The sequence below is a fragment of the Strigops habroptila genome, chromosome 11 (assembly GCF_004027225.2).
Source record: "Strigops habroptila isolate Jane chromosome 11, bStrHab1.2.pri, whole genome shotgun sequence".
Classification (NCBI taxonomy): Eukaryota; Metazoa; Chordata; class Aves; order Psittaciformes; family Psittacidae; genus Strigops; species Strigops habroptila.
In genome coordinates, this window is record NC_046360.1 from 11,343,909 (window position 1) to 11,361,764 (window position 17,856).

Below are 17,856 nucleotides of genomic sequence, written 5' to 3' on the forward strand. Positions count from 1 at the left end.
TGAATTCAAAAGCCAGTTAAGAGAACAGACAACTTGAAGAAGTTTAGTTTAACATAAAATTCAGTAATTCTAATGTATGCTAATATGCTTCAAGATAAAGGCCACGGTTACCTGGATACAAAGATGTATGTGTTCATAGTAAATATTTTCTTTAACACATGCTGTCCTCTATTGTGTGTAATACGCTTTCCTATTGTTCTGTGACTCTCTCTGGTAATAATACTACCACTTAGGAGGTGTTTCATAGCTATAGAGCACACTGTGCTTAACCCAGGGGGTATCATTATCTCTGTTTCACATAAGGAGTCATGGAAGCACCTAAAGATGAAACGAGTCCACGGCAAGATTGTAAAACCAACTACAGTTTTATAAATTATAATGTTAGCTTGTACGAAATAGAAACCTCAGGAGGTTTAAATGGGATTTGCTGGCAACATAAAGATTGTTTGAAAACACCCATGAAAACAGCTCATCTTCATGGCAAGCCACGGACAAACACGGACAGAGACAAAGAAAAGATAAGGTGATAATGCTACAGCCACGGGTCAGAAAGAGTCAGCAAGAGCCTGCTTAGCAGCTAGAGTAGAAAGAGTTTGTATTTTGTTCACACTGGTAGTCACAGTTGTCTCCCTGCTCTTTGAGGAGCTGATGAGTTATCAGCAGAATCTTACACCAGGACCAGAGCACTCAGACAGCTGAGCAAAAGGCTTGGGAAAAAAGGGTGGCTGAAGCCAGCTGGTGGCTCTGTGGCTCTAGGACAATACTGGGGTGAGGTTGATCTGTATCTGAAAAGTCTTACGTGCCATCCCCATTCCTGTCCCCCTCCTCCTGCTGAAGATGCTGCTGCACTGAACCTGAAAGGTCTGGTTATAAATAGCTTCTCCCTGCAGCTCCTCAATGAGCCACTGAGGCGGAATGAGTCATCTCTGCCGGTTCCATGGCCCCCCCAAACCGACTGCGTCAGGTTGGGAGCGCGGCTGCCAAAAGCAGTTGGTACACACTGTTCTCTCTCAAAGGGCAGTGGCCTTGGGGGACAGGGACACTAAACAAACTAGCTCTACTCATGACTTATGAGCACCCGAAAGCCACATCACTTTATGAATACGAAAAATGTAAAATCCATCAAGAGCACTTAGAAACCAACAGTGGCCCTTCAGCCTCCTCCATCCACACCTTTGTCCACACTAGTTTGGAACTGGAGCTCCCAACCCAGTAATTGGTTTGTTGTGGAAAGGACTGAGCAGATCTCTGAAAGTGAACCTCTCATTCAGCTTAAGAACTTCTCCTTAACGAGATTTGCTGACATTGTTCAGTGAATGAACATAGCAGTTCTAACAAGAACTAACAAGGAAGTGAGCTGACAAACCCTCACCTCTAGGTTAGAAGTGCTACAAGGCACATCTCTCTATTTCCCATGAGGAAAGAACACGTGAATTCTAACAAGAAAAGTCAGACTTAGATTTGCTTCTTCCATTGTGAGAGAAATTCACTGTCTTTAAAACAAGACAATGCACAGAGCTGACAGACAGCAGTACCTCTTCTAATCATGTTGCAGGAAAGCAGTGTTCCCTGGTGGGATTTCCTGACCTTGCATGGGAGGCAAGTGCCCAGAGAAAAGGAATTCTAGTTACTTTTTGTTTTGTTCACGTGGGCTTTACTCAGAGGCAAATTGAGCTCTCCCGAAACACATCCTTACTCAAGCCAAGACAATGCAGATAGATGTTTCATGAACTTTAGGATAAGCACCTATGTAAGTAAGTAAAGTCCTATCCAAGATAAACATACCAATTTGCTGTGATTAGCAGAGACTGGAGAGGGTTGGTAGTGAGTACTTGTGGTGGGGCAAACAGTTTAAACCAAGACTGGGTTAAAAGAGAGAAAAGAGTATTAAGTAAGGAGGAAAATGCAAAGTCAACAGCAAAGAAGAACACAAGCAATACCTGAACGCCACTATTACTGTTATAAAAAACCACCAAGATTTGGAGCTAGGAAGTGAGGAAATCTCCTAGTGCTACACTTCTTTCAACTGGAGAGCTGAAGATAATATGATCAAAGCAGTTCTGGTATGTTTTCCATAAACTAAGTTTAATGGCTGTGAACTGTGGCTCAGTCAAGCACTGTGTGAGAAAGCAAGCTCTGGACAACAGGGCAGACAATAAGGAATATCTTCCAGTTCAGTCGTAACCTTTGCAAGTAGAATCTTGAAAACTAAAATTCACACTTAGCTGTTATTAGAAGTGAAAACTGGTCAGGTTGATGCAGATCCACACAAACAGAATAACCAGAGCAATATATTTCACTTCCCTCGGTTTGTCAGTGTTCACTAGTGCTGACAAGAGCAATATTCTCCAGCTGTATGTTCAGTGTAGTTCTGCAAGTGATCCGCGGCACTGCACTGAGTGATGGCAGAGGGATGTTTGCTTTCGGGTCATGCTGTGATGTAAAACAATGACAAAGCCTGGGAGATGTTCTGCTGCCAGCAGAGGTGATAGTGTTGTCTCAATGGAGGCAGGGGATGATGCAGCTTTATATGAGCTGCCTTTTAATCTTCCCTCCAGTTTTTAAGTCATCATCAAACCAACAAAGTACATTCTGTTTAAAGTTCATGACTTTGTCCTGATAAGAGTTTTGAATCCAACCTAATTCAGAATTTTGTAAGTTCATCACGTGCAGCCTCATCATTTCTATATTCATGTTGTCTGGGAATATTTTATCTTTAACAACTTTTTTTTTCCTAAACAAAATAGACTTACTCCATACAAGAACCTTGAAAAGACCCCTGTCCTGTTTTCTACCTTCTTCTCTGCACTTAGAAAGTTATTTACTAGTACCTGTCACCCATACAAAGACAATTCTTCTTTCTGCTACCACTTTTAACCTCTCTTCTGTTTCCTCATTATTACTTCTTCTTTGTCTCCAAACAAGGATACAAAGAAGAGTATCTGTTTTCTCTTGTGATGTTCTTGTATCAGTGAGTAGCAACAGAAGATCCTCACCTTATTTTTACTGTGCAGAAGGGGCAGCCTCATCACCATCTTTTCTCTCCTCTCTAAACTTTGCCATTAGAAAAGATCTAGGCACATTGCTATTGATCGCTGTATTCCTTTAGCCTCTCTGTGGAATCCAAGCTTCACAACTGCAGACTAACTATGTCTCAAGGATGTATCTGGGCTGTACCTGAGTTCTGTCCCCATCTCCTGTGTTGTACAACGACTAAGAAAGAAAATCGCAAAAGCCAGTCCCTTGATACCAATGTCAATCCCCATCTTCCTTTATGATGGGAGAGGGATAGAATAGGTGAACTCCTGGAATTTCCATAATTTCTTAGCACTCTGGGATTTTTTAGTCTCACTAATAAATGTATTTATCAATTCAGAAACTTAACACTTTGGGTCCTTCGTTGTATTTGAATCTCAGTGCAGGTTATTTTAACCATAGCTGTAGTTCTGTTACTTGCCACCTGGATGCAGACATAGTAGCCAGTATAAGATCCAGGACATAGAGAGATATCTCAATATAGAAGAAAGCAAATTCTTTGCTAATTTGCAAAGACATAATTCCAATTACTTCAAGAGAAGTGTACCCAGAGGGAGTATCTGTCCTAACAATGGGAGGGAATGCCAATGGCAAAGGCTACAGTGACTACTCCGCAACAGAAGATGGTGGTTCTCCTAATTAAGAAGTACAATATGTATTTTTATTAATGAGCAAGAAAATAGTTAATAAAAATACAATGACATATATGGGAAGCAAGAGCCTTAGTGAGAGTTGAGGTTCTGATGGGAGCAGAAGAAATACTGATGAAATACAATTTCTTGCTTTAAATATTTATAAAGGCCAACACATCCCAAATCAGCCTTTCATGAAAAAACCCAACAAAACAATTCCACCAACAGGTATCCTGACTGTCCCAAGACTGTAAGGTATCCTCTTGTTATCACACACAGCGACCTTGGAAATTAAAGATTTGGAAATTAAAGACCTAGGAAATTAAAGAAACCAAAACAAATGAAATAGCTACTGCTAAGAAAGGGTGAGAACTGTGACAGAGCAGCTGAGGCAATACAGCTGCTACTATAGGCCTGTCATTTGCAATCACTAAACAAGAAGAGAGAGAGAGAGAAAGTATCTCTGAAAGTAGTTCCTTCTGTTGAGCTGTGTTTGCAGGATCCTATTTATATCCTTTCTCACCTGAGAGCAGGTACCTGTCCAACATGCAGGTCTGTTTCATCCCGAACTGGGTCATTCTTTGGCTTTTCTGAGCGCAGGGAATTCCAGCTCCTAAAGACAAACAGCGAAGAAGCAATTAGCCTAAATACAGTCATGGTATCAACTACAACTGCAGGTGAGTTCTCTGTCTTTCACACCAGGATTATTCAAAGTATTACGCTAATTCCCTAGAAAAGCAGAGCTTTGCAGGGCCCTAGAGGCTGCCTGCAAACTCTCCAGAAACTTATACAGATTTTCCTTAAACATCCTAAGGGAGGAGGTTTTCTGGGAGGCCTAACACTCCCAGGTCGTGCAGTTTCCCAGATCATGCCATGAAAACCATGGTATATGAAGTCAACAGAGATAACCAGTTGGTTTTTATAAGCAATATCGCCTTGCAATAGACAAAAACTTCATGCTAGTCAAGTTCCAAATTGGATACCACACTGGAAAACTGATGAAGGAAATATTTTAACTGAAAACTTCAACGAATAGGGGAAACAGTTCAAAAAAAGCCAGATCAACCCAAAGCAGGTTCAGGTAAGAATAATGCAGGACTCATAATTAAACTCTAGTTTCTTTCCTGCATCTTGCCACCATCATATTTTTTCTCCTTTCTGATCCACTGGATCCACTTGCTTTCCCTTCTGCCGATTCTACTGCAGTAAGCAGAGATGTAATGATTATGCAATGAGATTTTTCTTACATTGCCAAGTGGCATGATTAAATTGTGTGTGTGAACAGAAGAAAAATCTTCCTTATGGAACTGAAAAGTCAAGTATGGGGAGTCAGCTATTGATGCCCAAAGGCACATGCAGTCGCTTGGCCATGCTCTATGGGAAAAGCATGGCTGGGGTGTGCTGTCATCGTGCTCAGTTACAAGCAGGATTTTAGATACTGACAGGGACATGAGCATTTATATCTGCTGTCATCGTTGCTTAGCAGGAAAAATTTATTCCTTTTAGGCTGTCCAGACATTTCAGTTTCTGTTAGGACCCAGTTTAAAAAAAAAGTGAAAGAAACTGATTATTCCACTGTGAATAGGAATCTGGAGGAGGTCACTATATGCGTAGGATAAATAGCCTCCTGCTGCAAACTTGTATCAGTCAGTCATCATCATCTGGTCTGTGGGATAAAAATGTCTTGGATACTGTGCACTCAAACACCAGAATTGCCCATCTCATTTGCAGTGCTTACTGCTGCTCAGCAGGATCAGTCATGAAGTATGAGGTGATTTCTTGTCCAATCAATTGCCCTTTCATTTCTTTTATTTTGGTATTGAACCTTTACCTCCTCCCTTTCCCCAATATTAAAGGTAAAAAAACCTGAAGAGACAATGACACAGTCATGAGAATCACAGAACTGACTGAGCTCATGTCAGGAAATCAGACTGCTCTGCAGAACTTTGTGCTCATCCTCTCCAATACTGCTTTTATACCTGTCTTTCACTGATTTTGTTAGACAGTATCAACCAGACAGATGTAGACCCACATCTGAATCTAGTGCCAGTGAACTGAACAAAAAGTCACTCTGTCCCAAGGGAGAGAAGGAGTGGGTAAATAAGACTGATGAGAGAGTGGGAGAGGAGCACAGGGAAGATGAGAAAGGCCAAGTAATAGCAGAAAGTAAAAAATTATTTCTTTTTGCTCTGCATACCTTCTTTTGTTTCTTTCTCACACTCAAGTTCCCCCCATCCCCTCTCCTGGGCCTGCAGTATGGTGTGTAACTGTAGCTTTAAACTGAATCTGAGTCCAAACCTGACTTTTCAGTTCCTAAAGCTCTAGAAGGGAACAAGCAGGAACTAAGAGCATCCCTGAGGAAGGAAGACTTCTCTGGCAGAGCTGCTGCAGCAGCAAAGCTATTAATAAATGTTTGTAATCTTTTAATCGTTCTGCTAAATTGCCATCGTGTTCTTGCAAACCCCATAGAGTGTCAGTGCAGCTGCCTCCTCCCGCCTGCCTCCCCGTGTTCGTGCATGTGAGTGAGGGGGAACATCAGGAACATGCTCAGATCCAAGGGCTGCTGCAGCGGTAGAGAGAAAATTATTTTGACAAGTGACTTTTTAAATCTTCCCTATTCCAAAGAAAGCAGCCCTATTAGTTACATCTATAACCCATACTTTCACCTGGTTCTCCTCCTCCAGCAAATCCTGCCTGCTCGATCCAGACACTAAACTTTTCTTCATTAAAGTATCACATCAATGGTTGGACTTGATATCGTAAAGGTCTTTTCCAACCTAGCTGATACTATGCTTCTATGATCTGACCATTGTCATGGCTTGGGACCTGTTTTGCAAGAGGCCATGTCGCCTGTGATGTGATACACCGTAGTCACAACCAGCAGCAGCCACTCTGACTTAACCACAGATATTCGCAGCAACAGAACGTTTTTGTCTGCTTTACATGACCCACTGTGGAGTTGATAGTTATCAGGATACAACATATACTGCTTTTCAGGCTTTCTCTATGGGGTCAGTTAGTCAGAATATAAGTGGACTGGAAAGCTATGATCCTATTTATAAAGGCAAGAGATAACATTTCAGAATGAAAAGGATTAATACTTCTAAGTAAATTGTCTATTTGCCTCTTCATGTGCCTGAAGCATATCCATTATTGTCCAAACTCGGATAGAACAGACAAAGCCACCTTCTAACTTCATGATGGAGATCGGCTTAATCCTTTGTCTGTTCCCTCCCACAGCTCAAACTCTCATCTTCGTCCTAATTATAATAGCAGTTGAAGTTATCATGGTTTAAAAAAAGATGCCAGCTTATATAATATTCTTATTGCTTATTAATGATTTCCGAAGGGAGAGCAAGTTGCCTTGGCATGCTGGGAACGATGCAAACGAAGGCTGAGCCATACCTTGCTGGGCTCCACCAGTTTCTCATTTGGAAGCCTGATGCGAGAGGATTACCATGTAATAACAGATGTTAAGGCTTTTAGTGAATGACAGTGAATACTTGAACAAGAAGACATGACAGGCATCACATCTCGCAGTGATTAGCCTTGGGCACTTTGCAGAGGCAGAAGACTTGAGGCAAAGTGACTTTAACCACCCTGCAAGTGTGATAATCCCCAAGGCGGCACAGCCTGAAGAGTTTGATTGCTGTTCAGCATGGCAGCTTATGAATAATAATAAAGAAAACATCAGACTGGATATCGGTGACATGGTTACATGGCACTGACAGCCAGAAAGACAGTCTGCTTGGATGTGAGGTCCTGAAGTCCATTACTTAATCTAAAGTTGGTTATACCCTGCCCTCTAAACATCCTCCTCTATAAAGCTATAACGTGTGAGACACTGAAGAACTGAACTTGAGATTCAGTCAGTGTCCTTAAATTTTCTGTTGTCACTGTGGTATCTTTCTGTTGGAGAATATGGGGGAGAGTAGGAGGGACCGTGAATGGGAGCAGGAGCTCTGTATCCATGTTATAAACTGGTGCAGTTTTATTGAAAGAAGAGCTTCACTACAAGGTGACAGCACCAGTCTCTGCTTCTAAGAGACTATTAAAAGCCTAATGAAGTTACACGCCCCCCACGCTTCCAGAGAAACACCTGCACCCTGGCAGTCCCCAAAATAAAAGAGCTCAGGATGTATAATTTAAGTAAATTAACTAAATAAACTTATTTTTACATTATTTTGTTAATGTCTGTGATCTGACTCACAGACGTTGATCTTATGATACTGGGTAAGATTATAATAACAGAGAAACGATAGAAAGTCTATGTGCTTTTCCAAGCAATAGGTCTATCTGTGTAGCAACAGACATAAAAATGCTGAGAGCTGAAGGTGAACGTGTGTTTTACAGGAATCTAATAAATACTAAAAATCATCATCTTACTCTTTTTTAAAATCCTACATCTTACAAAAAAACCCCTTCGTGATTATTGCTTAAATAGCTGTCTCAGTGTGCCACAAAGAAAGCTGAGGGAAGTTTGTTTGGGCCAAGTGGTTGGGGTAGGGACAGGGAAGAAGAGGTAGGACAAGTTAAAAGAATCAATCCATCTCCTGGGGACAAACCACCACATGTAGAAAATTTCCCATGTCAGCACATTTACAAATAAATGAGGATGTCATGCAGACAGCGCTGGACATTAAATTACAATGCTGGGAATATCATGTCCTCTGCTAGCCCTGCTATTTCACCGGCAGTGCCCACCCTGTTATTTACCCTGAGAAGTCCTTTAGGTGCCCATTATGGTATCAACAAAGAGGAACCATGCAGTGCAAAAACACTGGCTCCTGTGACACTACAGGGTGAAAATCTTGCTAGCTCTACACATCCTACACAGAGGTGGAAAAAAACCCAAACCAAAACCAACCCACACTTTACTGGCTGCAGCTTAGTTTCTTGACTCACAAGCAGGTAGTAGTTTTAAGCTACACACAGTCCACAACACCAATTCTTGATGTGCCTCACGTTCTGTCTCTACACCATCTTGCACCCTGCTGGCTGGAAGAGTGGTACTCGCCTTGGCACGGAGACACAGGCAGCCCGGGGTGCTGACATACAACAGGCATATGCTGAAATGTGGGGAAAAGTGAGCTCCCTTAGGAAAGATGGAAAATGAAACCAGACGCCACCAATACTGAGAGAAAGAAGAAACCAGATCTGATCCTTTAGATGACTTGATGGAAGCTGCTCATGTTCAGAGGCAGTAGGACCAAATTCAGCTCTAATTAAGTCACTAATGTTACAGCAGGATAAACATGATCTTTTAAGCATCACAGGTATGAAACAGGGACAAAAAAGGTCACATCGCAACAACCGCTTGAGTTCCAGCATAAGCGCTATGGAATTTTACTAGGGTGGCCTAAGGGACATGCCCTGGGTCAACTGCCCCCAAATCATCTCAGTGTGGCAGGTGCCATCAAGCACTGCAAAAAGGTTGCTATGTGCATCATCAGAAGCTTTACCTTGGGACCAACCAGCAGCAGGCAGAAGTCATCTCAAGAGCAACTCCAACCCCCTTGCCCTCAGGGCAGCTGATGGAGTCAGCCTAGCAAACGCAGCAAGATATTTTCTGGTTTGCCTCTGTCTTCACAGTGCACATAGTTAGGAAAAGTGACAAATATTTACAGTCTCTATCACTCAGGTGCAAGTACATATTTAGAAACAAATAATATTGAACAAAATAAAAACAAAAAGCCCCAGCACGCTTCCCAAAATAGGTCAGATGCTTCCAGTGCTTTTTGTCGTCTTCAATCTATAATAACTATTGCCTCTGGAAGTCTGATTGCACTTCCTGGTCTTCCTGAGCACCCCCAGTCAGCACAGCAGAAATAAGAGTCACTGCTGATTCTCCCCACCCAAATGCGCACTCATTTCGCTTACTGTGCCGGTCAGTGGGATGCTGCAGCTAAAATTTGATCTAGGCAAGAACAGACGGGTGGGGAGGTCTCTGCCAGAGTAGGTCAGGCAAAGAGCTGAGACCTGTGTGCCCCAACTAGTCAGTGACTGACATGCTCTTTGCACCAAGCTGACACCGGTACAAGCCAAGACCCTGCAGCTGCCAAGGGGAGCCCTGGCCGTACCCCACCGAGCAGCTCCACTGCAGCTTCCCTCCTGCCCTGCATGCTTGTGGCTGCCCTGCCAGAGCCAGGGAGCAGGCATGGATTGCATAAGGTTGCTCTAGGATGCCTGTCCTCCTGCCTCAGCACCACAGTGCTGAGTGATGGATGCACTGGAAAATGTTTTTCGTTGCCTCCCTCATTAGGGAGACAAGTGCTCTACAGAAGACATCTCTGATCCTATGCTGCTCTAGGCTGCTGAAGTTAAACATAAAGCCACACAGAGAAAGGATTGTTCAGTATAAGGCAGCATAAGCAGACACATCTTACCGTAAAGTAGGACCCTGGCTTAAACTGCACGTGAGAAATCAGGGGAGGGAAAAAGCAAAGATCTGCAAGACAAGCAACACTGGACACCTCGGTTTTGTTTCAGAGTAGCCTCTACACCAACTCATATGTGAAGGTGGTGGCTCAGGGTAGGCTATGTTTATGCCACAAAAGCTTCTATTATCTCAAATATTATATTACTTTAGTGCATAACAACTGAACAATTTATTGAAGTAGAAAAATGTTACTGTCTTCAATCAAAAGGAAATCAAAGGAAGATATACACCTAAATATTTTGAGGACTTGTAAATAAAAACAGAACTCTGTGGGACAGTTAGGAATTGCAAGTCTCTGGCTAACCAATCTACTGATCTTGGGTAATTGAAAGTGCTCTGCCCTTTTCTTTTTCACCTTAATTCAAACATCTCAACATATCCTCCACTCTTTGTCTTCTTTAGCTTAAATAAATAAGTTTTAAATAGAATGAGTCGCTTGGAGGTATAATACTGTGTGGCTTAACATGCTTAGCATGAGCAGTGAGATTTGTTGAAGCTGTGGGCCATAAGCTGTGGACTTTCACCTAGATATGCTTTCAGCTGGAATAGAGCTAATTTTCTTAGTAATTTTCCTAGTAACTGGCACAGTGCTGTGGTTTGTCTTCAGCCTGAGAAGAATTTTGATAACACGCTGATGTTTTAGTTGTTGCTAAGTTTATCTGAGGCCTAGGAGGTTTTTTGTGTCGCAATGCTCTGCTGACCAGCTGGTGCACAACAAGTGCAAACCACAAGGTTATTCTACAACCATCAGCAGAAGCTGCAACTCCACAAGATAAGAACAGTTAACAATCTGCCTGTATAGAGATGCAGAAAGAATCCAATAAGGCGTTAGAAGACCACAGACCAAAAATCACCACTGGACTAAAGTAGCGGGTGAGGGGTGGGTATCCTTTGCCCAGGAGTTTCTTTGTCTGGGATCCCTCTCCAGGGGCATCCAGTTTAAGCTGCCTCTTGAGCTGTACCACTCAATTATTGAATTATTTTTTCCAGGAATTGGATGTCTAGATTCAGTTGCAGAAAACCTAGGGCCAAACCTGAAGGAGGAGGAAGCATGTCCTAGAGAGTGGCAGGTAAGTCTTGGGTGGTGTGTGTGCAGCTCCCTGAATGGTGTGTGAATGCTCAGGCAGCGGCTGCTCCCGCAGCAGTCACACACCTCTACTATCTGTGCTCACCCATAGGGGATATTCTGGCTACTAAAGAATCATGGGTTGGATTTTTCCCTTTTTCAACAGCTTCCTTCCCAGACTGGCAAACTAAAAGGTTTGTTATGTTGTTGTCATTATTGTTGTTTGTTGGCTTCTAATAAACCCTTTGGTTTATCTGTGGTTGTTCCACAGGTTTCTGGAAATTTACCGATTACAAGTCTTGCAGCAGCAGCATCTTGCAGCCTCACAAATTGCATCTTTTGTTTAAGTGCCATTCAGCAGAGAACAAAACAGAGTCTTGTCTCACCACCATGTTCTGATACCTGTTATCTCTGAAAATCCTGCTCTTAAGTGTGGGCTGGAAGTGAGTAACACTTACTGAGACCATCCTTAAGTTTATGGCAGTCTTTGCCATAACATTATGGAATGTTGTAGGCCTCCCTATAGGTAGCAAGAATTTAAATCCCACTAAAGCTATTGGATTCTTTGTGAAGAAGCAATTTTTCAATTACACATAATTAATAGTAATTACCCTCTATCTTCAGAGACCAGAACAAAGAATAATTAATCCATCTTAACATCCCCGTTAAGGAGGTATTAAATATGTGGGTTTTTTACACAGCAGATTATGTGTAATTTATGTGGCCTACTGTTCAGTCTGTGTTCCCTAATGCAGAAAGGGAAAAGAGAACCCTGAACTATCTAAACTAATATTCTAGTCTTTGCCTTATTTTAATGAACTAGTTTGGAAACAGCTGTTTGCTTCTTGCAGCAGCTTGCTGCAAATGAAATGTGGGCTGCCTACAGCGCTCTCCTGTATAGAACCAGTTTTACTATATTGGATAATAAACAACATCCAAGTGGACATTTTACTAATTTTTAACATGTATCTATGTGTAAAGTTTTTGCAATTATTCCCAGAAGAAAATGAAGCTTGGAAGTTTAGGGCCAGCATATATATAAAAAAATCAAAGAAACATGAATTTACTATTTTGATCCTAAGTGAAACCAGGACAGCGAGTAGTCCAAGACACACTGCAAGCCACTGCAAGAGGCAGAAAGAGAATTAGCTTCAAATGCATGGTTTTACAAGACAAACATTCCACGTGGCAGGAGGACAGCAAAGATGAGGGCAGTGCTGCAGGCAGCACGCATGGCAGCTCCAGCTGACAGACCAGCAGGCTCTGGCCCCTGGCAGCTTGGGTGCCCAGAAAGGTCGTGATTGGTGATTACATGTTAATGTGCTAAAAAATGAGCTTTTATTCTTATGTGTATTGATCTGAGGGATCCTGAGCTCAAAATGAGGGAGTAAAGAGATACAGAAGATAGGGGAGTAAAAAAGAAGGGACTGAAGGGAGAAGGAGAACATCCCAAATGTTAACTAAAAGCAACTGCATGAAAGGCTCCAGGTCAAAATGCTCAGAGAATGCACTCTTCTGTCTCAGCGACCTTCTGAAGATAAACTGAATAAAAAGCTTCAGGCAACATCAGACAGAGGATTTAAGAAGCAGTTTTAATTTTAGCCAGATTGTTCTGTATTTTTGACTGCAGGGTTATCTGGGGATGCAATGTGCACTCAGTGGAACAAAATGTAGCTGTCACCCCCAACTCTGACACTGCACCTGACTGCAAATTCAATTCTGTGCTTCCACGGGGAAGCAAAAATCATGGTTTTGGCTATGCAGGGAAGATCAAATTGTGGAATCACAAGGACAGAGTACCAGTGCATCCTAATTTTACTCCAGAACGTAAATACTTGGCTACCTTATGCATGAGCAACATACAAGACCTATATTCCAATACAATATGCACTAATACACTGGTTCCTTCTATTATGTCCTTGCTCTGTACCTCCAGACTGACAGCTATTTACTATGAACAAACTGTTAATCCCCCTATACCTCAGTTTCCTCATCTGTAAAATGGAAACATCCTACCTAAAGAGTGCAACAATTCACTAACTGGTATACAGTATGTTTTTTCAATGAACACATTTGCTGGTAATTTTAATGATAGCAAATACATACAAGAGCTGGCTGAATACAATGAAACATACGCATTAATCATGATGTCTGTTGCAGCTTATTAGCACAATTAATTCCACACAATACAAATGCAATGTAACCCACAATCTGGAGATTCCAAATGCCATATAAATCCAAAATAAGAGTCTATCTTCAAGCCTGTAGTACAATGTCAAATCATGAAATAAAATGGTAATAAACCCAACCGAGACTGATTTGGAGTAATTCCTCTACATGCACACTACCACACATAACAAACACGAGCTGGGAGAACAAGACCTCAGTATTCCTCCTGCACCTCGCTCACATCACCACTTTAATGGACAATCATTGATGTACACTTAAAGGTGATAAAGAACCTTCTATTCAAGGTTCTCGAACTGCTTTACAAATTGCCTCTAATGTGTATAGACAGTGCACATTATTTCCCCTGTCCTCATATACTCTCTCCTCCATAATTTCTATTTGATAAGGTATCCTGAGGCCACATTGTCTCTCCAAGTCTGCAGGAGAGACATCCATCCTCTCTCTTGGCAGGTCTCTTGAGCCACTCTTCAATTTAAATATCGTTTTCTGATTTTTTCTCTCTCAGATCTTTTCTTATGAGACAGTTCTTTCCCACCTTGACTGGATAACTCACCATTACTTGTAGCAGTTTCTTGAATCACTGACACTGGAATCAATACAGCAAAGCTGGCAGGGGATGGGAGTGAGGAGGTGGGAAAACAAACATGAAGCTGTTGTAACCTTTTAGTCCTGTGCTGTCAGCTCAGCACATTGTGATGCCTGACTGCACCAACACAGCTTGTACCAACACAGGCAGCGACTGCACGGGGAGCAGGGATGGCTCAGGTCTGCTCTGTGCATCCTCCACACCAACAACAGGGAACTAAAGGCAATACCCTACATGAAATGAAGCAGGACAGGGCTCTCTCACAACACTGCCCTCTCTTTGCACCACATCACTCCTAATCAGCCTTCTGGACCGAAAACAGAGGCCTTCGCTGTACATTAAGGCCCAGCCCATAGCATGCACAGTGCACATGTCCTATTGGATTACAGGGCAGAGTGCACTCACATGGCCTGCGTGTCAGAGCCCCAGCCTGCTCTGCAAAAGAAGGCAACAAGGGAGGGCATGAACAAGAGTAACCCAGGCAGCACAGGGCTACCTGAGCCCAGCCAGAAGGCAGGACGGGGGATGCCACCAGAAAGACAAGGGCAGCAGGCAAATATACCTTGACAGGCACACAGGAAGGCTAAGCCAGGACCTCGCCCCACAAAGAAAATACATGGGAATCTTCATGGACTCTGCTATTGTTCAAAAAAGCAGGAATAGTTTATCACTTGGGAGCTCATTGTATTGACAGCTGGAGCAGATGTCAGCAGATGTTAGTATCCCGGTTGGGATACTAAAACACAAAGCAGTATGGCAGATCAATGCAGGGCAGTATCTCATATTGAGAAAACGCTTCTATCCGCACCATTCTCAGAAAACAACAAACTTCTCCCAGTCCCTTCTTCATGGCCCACGTGAAAAAAGTTTCTTGCAAAGTTCATACTGGACTTTACGCTTTTTTATCCCCAGGCAACTCATATTCTGCAGTTCTCAGAAAAACGTGTCTCACAACGGTGATCACAGGTGGCGGAGAGAGAAGATAATAGAGAAAGAGAGCAGTGGAACAGGCATCTATTTCAGAGGGCAGAAGTTTATCACCCAGGACAGGATTTCCACTGGGTTTATCACCGTTTTCTTTGTCTAGAGTTAGGGTCATTAAAGAAGATGTTTCCACTCTGAATTAGCAATGAGTTCACACTTTAAATTAAATTTAACTTAAATATAGTGCCTCCTGTGTGATTTGGCTCCGGGGACCTCAGCGGAAGTGTTCCTCCCGTGAATTACGTGCTGCTCTAGCTGCTTCTTTCTCCCATCCAGGTGCCCACCTCCTACCTTTTCCTTACCCCCATTCCCCTCTCCCCCGTTTCTTCTCGTATCGGATCTTTTCAAAGAGCACTCCCTGCTTCCTCCGCACATGTCGGAGATCACAGCTTTGAAAACGACTGCTGTAAGTAGCTCTGTTCCACAATGTTCTCAGCTCTTTCCATTTGTTAGGCAGTCGGCACATATCCCAGAGCACCCCATACCTGGAGCCTGAGGAGCTATGAACACTGGAGTACAGGTTTGTCAGGTAGCGAAGGTGGAGAGCCCTTCCAGGAGCACAGGGGGTGGCACTGGACTCTCTGCCCAAGCCCTCCACCTCCCGCAGCCGGAGGGCGCCGCTCCTCGCCAGCCTCCTTAGGGCTTTCCCGCGGCTCCGCTCGCACGAAGCAGCGGTGTGAGGGCGGGACGTCCCGTCTTCCTTCACGCAGGCTCTTTGGCAGCGGGCAAAGCGGGGGCTTGGCCAAGGTGGGCGGCAGCAGGGCAGCGAGAAGGGGCACGGCCGGGGGAACTCGCCCGGCTCCGCCGAACCCACCGGGGCCGCGGCGCCCTCAGGTGCGGGCCGCGAGCGCCCCCGCGCGGAGGGCGCGGGAAGGCGGCAGGGTCGCCGCACGCACCGCCCCGGCAGACCGGCCGGCGGCTGGCGGCGGGGGGGGGGGGTGTGTGTGGTTGGCGAGGTGGAGCAGCGCGCATGCGCACGCCCTGCAGCCGGCTGATGAACGAAGGTGAGCCCGGGAAGTCCCCGCCCCTACACGATGGCGATTGGCTGCAGTGCGCGGAGGCGCCTCGCCCATTGGCTCGGGGCAGCGTCCGTCCGGATCGGGCGGTGCCGCCGCCATGGTTCGGTTCAAGAACAGGTGAGTTCGGGGGCGCCGCCGCGGGGCCGGACTCGGGTTCGGGCCGCGCCGCTGACGCCGCGCTCCGGTGCAGGTACGTGCTGTGCGAGGTGGTGTCGGAGGACCCGCAGTGCCGGCAGTGCATCGAGGACCGCGCGGTGGGCCTCGCCGTGAGGGACGCCATCGGGAGGGTGCACGGGGACTTCGGGCTGGCGTGCTGCTCCATCTCCTTCACAGGTGCCGGCGGGGCGCCCGCGGGGGGAGGCGGCTCCTGCGGGGGTCCGGGCTCACGGCCGCGTGTGTGCCCCGCAGTGAAGTACCTGAACGCCTACACCGGGACCGTGCTGCTGCGCTGCCGCAAGGACTCGTACCGGCTGCTCTGCTCCGCGCTCCCCTTCGTGAGGCAGCTGGAGAGCCGGAACCAGCGCTACCCCTGCTTCCTCAACACGCTGCACGTCGGAGGTCAGCCTCAACCGCCGCGGGCCTGCGGGCAGGGTCTGGTGCCTGCAGGGAGCCCGTGGAGCTTAACCGCACCTTCCAGGCCTGCTAGCAGGGGAGAAGCCCCTCTACCTGCTGTGGTGCCGTAGGTACACCACAGGCATCCGTGACTTAACTTCCAGCAGATCTAAGTAAGGAGCAGGCAGCAGGAGTTTGTTGAAACCCTCACTAATTCTTCTCGGATCTTCATTGCATTGAACACAAAACCAGAGCAGCAAATATTCTATTACATTATTTTCTTTTAAAAAATGTATTTTCAAAATATAGTATTATCCGTGTCCTTAAAATTAACCACTTAGGGCATATAACAGGCACTACGTGTTAGGAATTCCCCCACTTAACCTCAACAGTGAGTACATCTACATCTCCTTAGCACTGGCATTAATAAAGTTGTTGCTGGGGTATTTGTCACTTGATGGAATAAGCTTTGGAAAACATACTAGCAGCTCTGAAACACTTGGGCTTGTAGATTGTTATATATTGTTCTTGTGACTTCTACAGGTACCATAAGAACATGTCAGAAATTCCTAATTGAGTATAACAGGAGACAGCTGCTGATGTTGCTGCAAAACTGTACAAATGAAGGTGAGTTCCTCCAGTTGCTTTCCTAAAATGCAGCCTCAGTTCCTGAGAGCTTTGTAGGATATGCTGGGCTACTTCTGCATTCTTGAACTAAGAAATACTCCTTTCTTCAGAAGTTGAGAATATTCCAGTGTATGTGAAGAGATCAAGTATTGACCCTTGCTTGCTCTCTTTATTGCAGAGGAAAGACGGTGTGTACAGAAGTCCCTGTTGAGCTGTTCCCTTACAGAAGAGCAGTATCTAAGTGGAAATGAAGATGATGATGATGATGGCACAGAGACAGACTGAACATTACTGGTTACTGTTCACCTCTGTCCTGTACTTGTGTAATCACGTTATCCTCAGTGTTAAGCAAAGGACAGAAAAGGCATCTGTTCTTATTCAGACTTCATTCTCCTGTTCCAAGTGGTTTTAAATAAATTAAAATACAGTTTTTACTTAAGTAGGCTACTTGCCTGTTTCACTTGAGTCAAAATCACTTGCACTCTGAAGGGAGTGTAGCAGCTCAATGTGATCTTCACATGCTGAGGTAGAAGTGAGCTTTAGGCAGTTGGCATAGACAAGGAATGTAGTTAATCCTCCTTCGGTACAGAAAAAGCATTAACACCTAACTCTTTTTACTTTCAAGTGCATGTTATCCACAGGGTTAGCCAGTGGTTTGAGTCACAAAAGCATCAGTTGTTCACACAGGAGCAGAGATCACGTGGAGCCCCAAGGCAGAGCTGTAA

General features: G+C 44.5%; 1 protein-coding gene across 1 annotated transcript; it reads left to right on the forward strand.

Annotated features, from left to right (window-relative positions):
- Nucleotides 1-15,962: 15,962 nt before the first annotated feature.
- On the forward strand, nt 15,963-17,570 carry POP5 (POP5 homolog, ribonuclease P/MRP subunit). Its single transcript, XM_030501344.1, has 5 exons — nt 15,963-16,069; nt 16,143-16,285; nt 16,361-16,510; nt 17,048-17,131; nt 17,310-17,570. Exons 1-5 carry the CDS (start codon nt 16,050-16,052, stop codon nt 17,414-17,416), a joined length of 504 nt encoding a protein of 167 aa, XP_030357204.1. The 5' UTR covers nt 15,963-16,049; the 3' UTR covers nt 17,417-17,570.
- Nucleotides 17,571-17,856: the final 286 nt, after the last annotated feature.

What these genes read in the sequence shown, in the direction of transcription:
- POP5 (XM_030501344.1), top strand. Translation starts at nt 16,050, where the DNA reads ATGGTTCGGTTCAAGAACAG. An exon ending in ATGGTTCGGTTCAAGAACAG is followed by an intron (nt 16,070 to 16,142) that starts GTGAGTTCGGGG and finishes GCTCCGGTGCAG; the next exon opens with GTACGTGCTGTGCGAGGTGG. An exon ending in CTGCTCCATCTCCTTCACAG is followed by an intron (nt 16,286 to 16,360) that starts GTGCCGGCGGGG and finishes TGTGCCCCGCAG; the next exon opens with TGAAGTACCTGAACGCCTAC.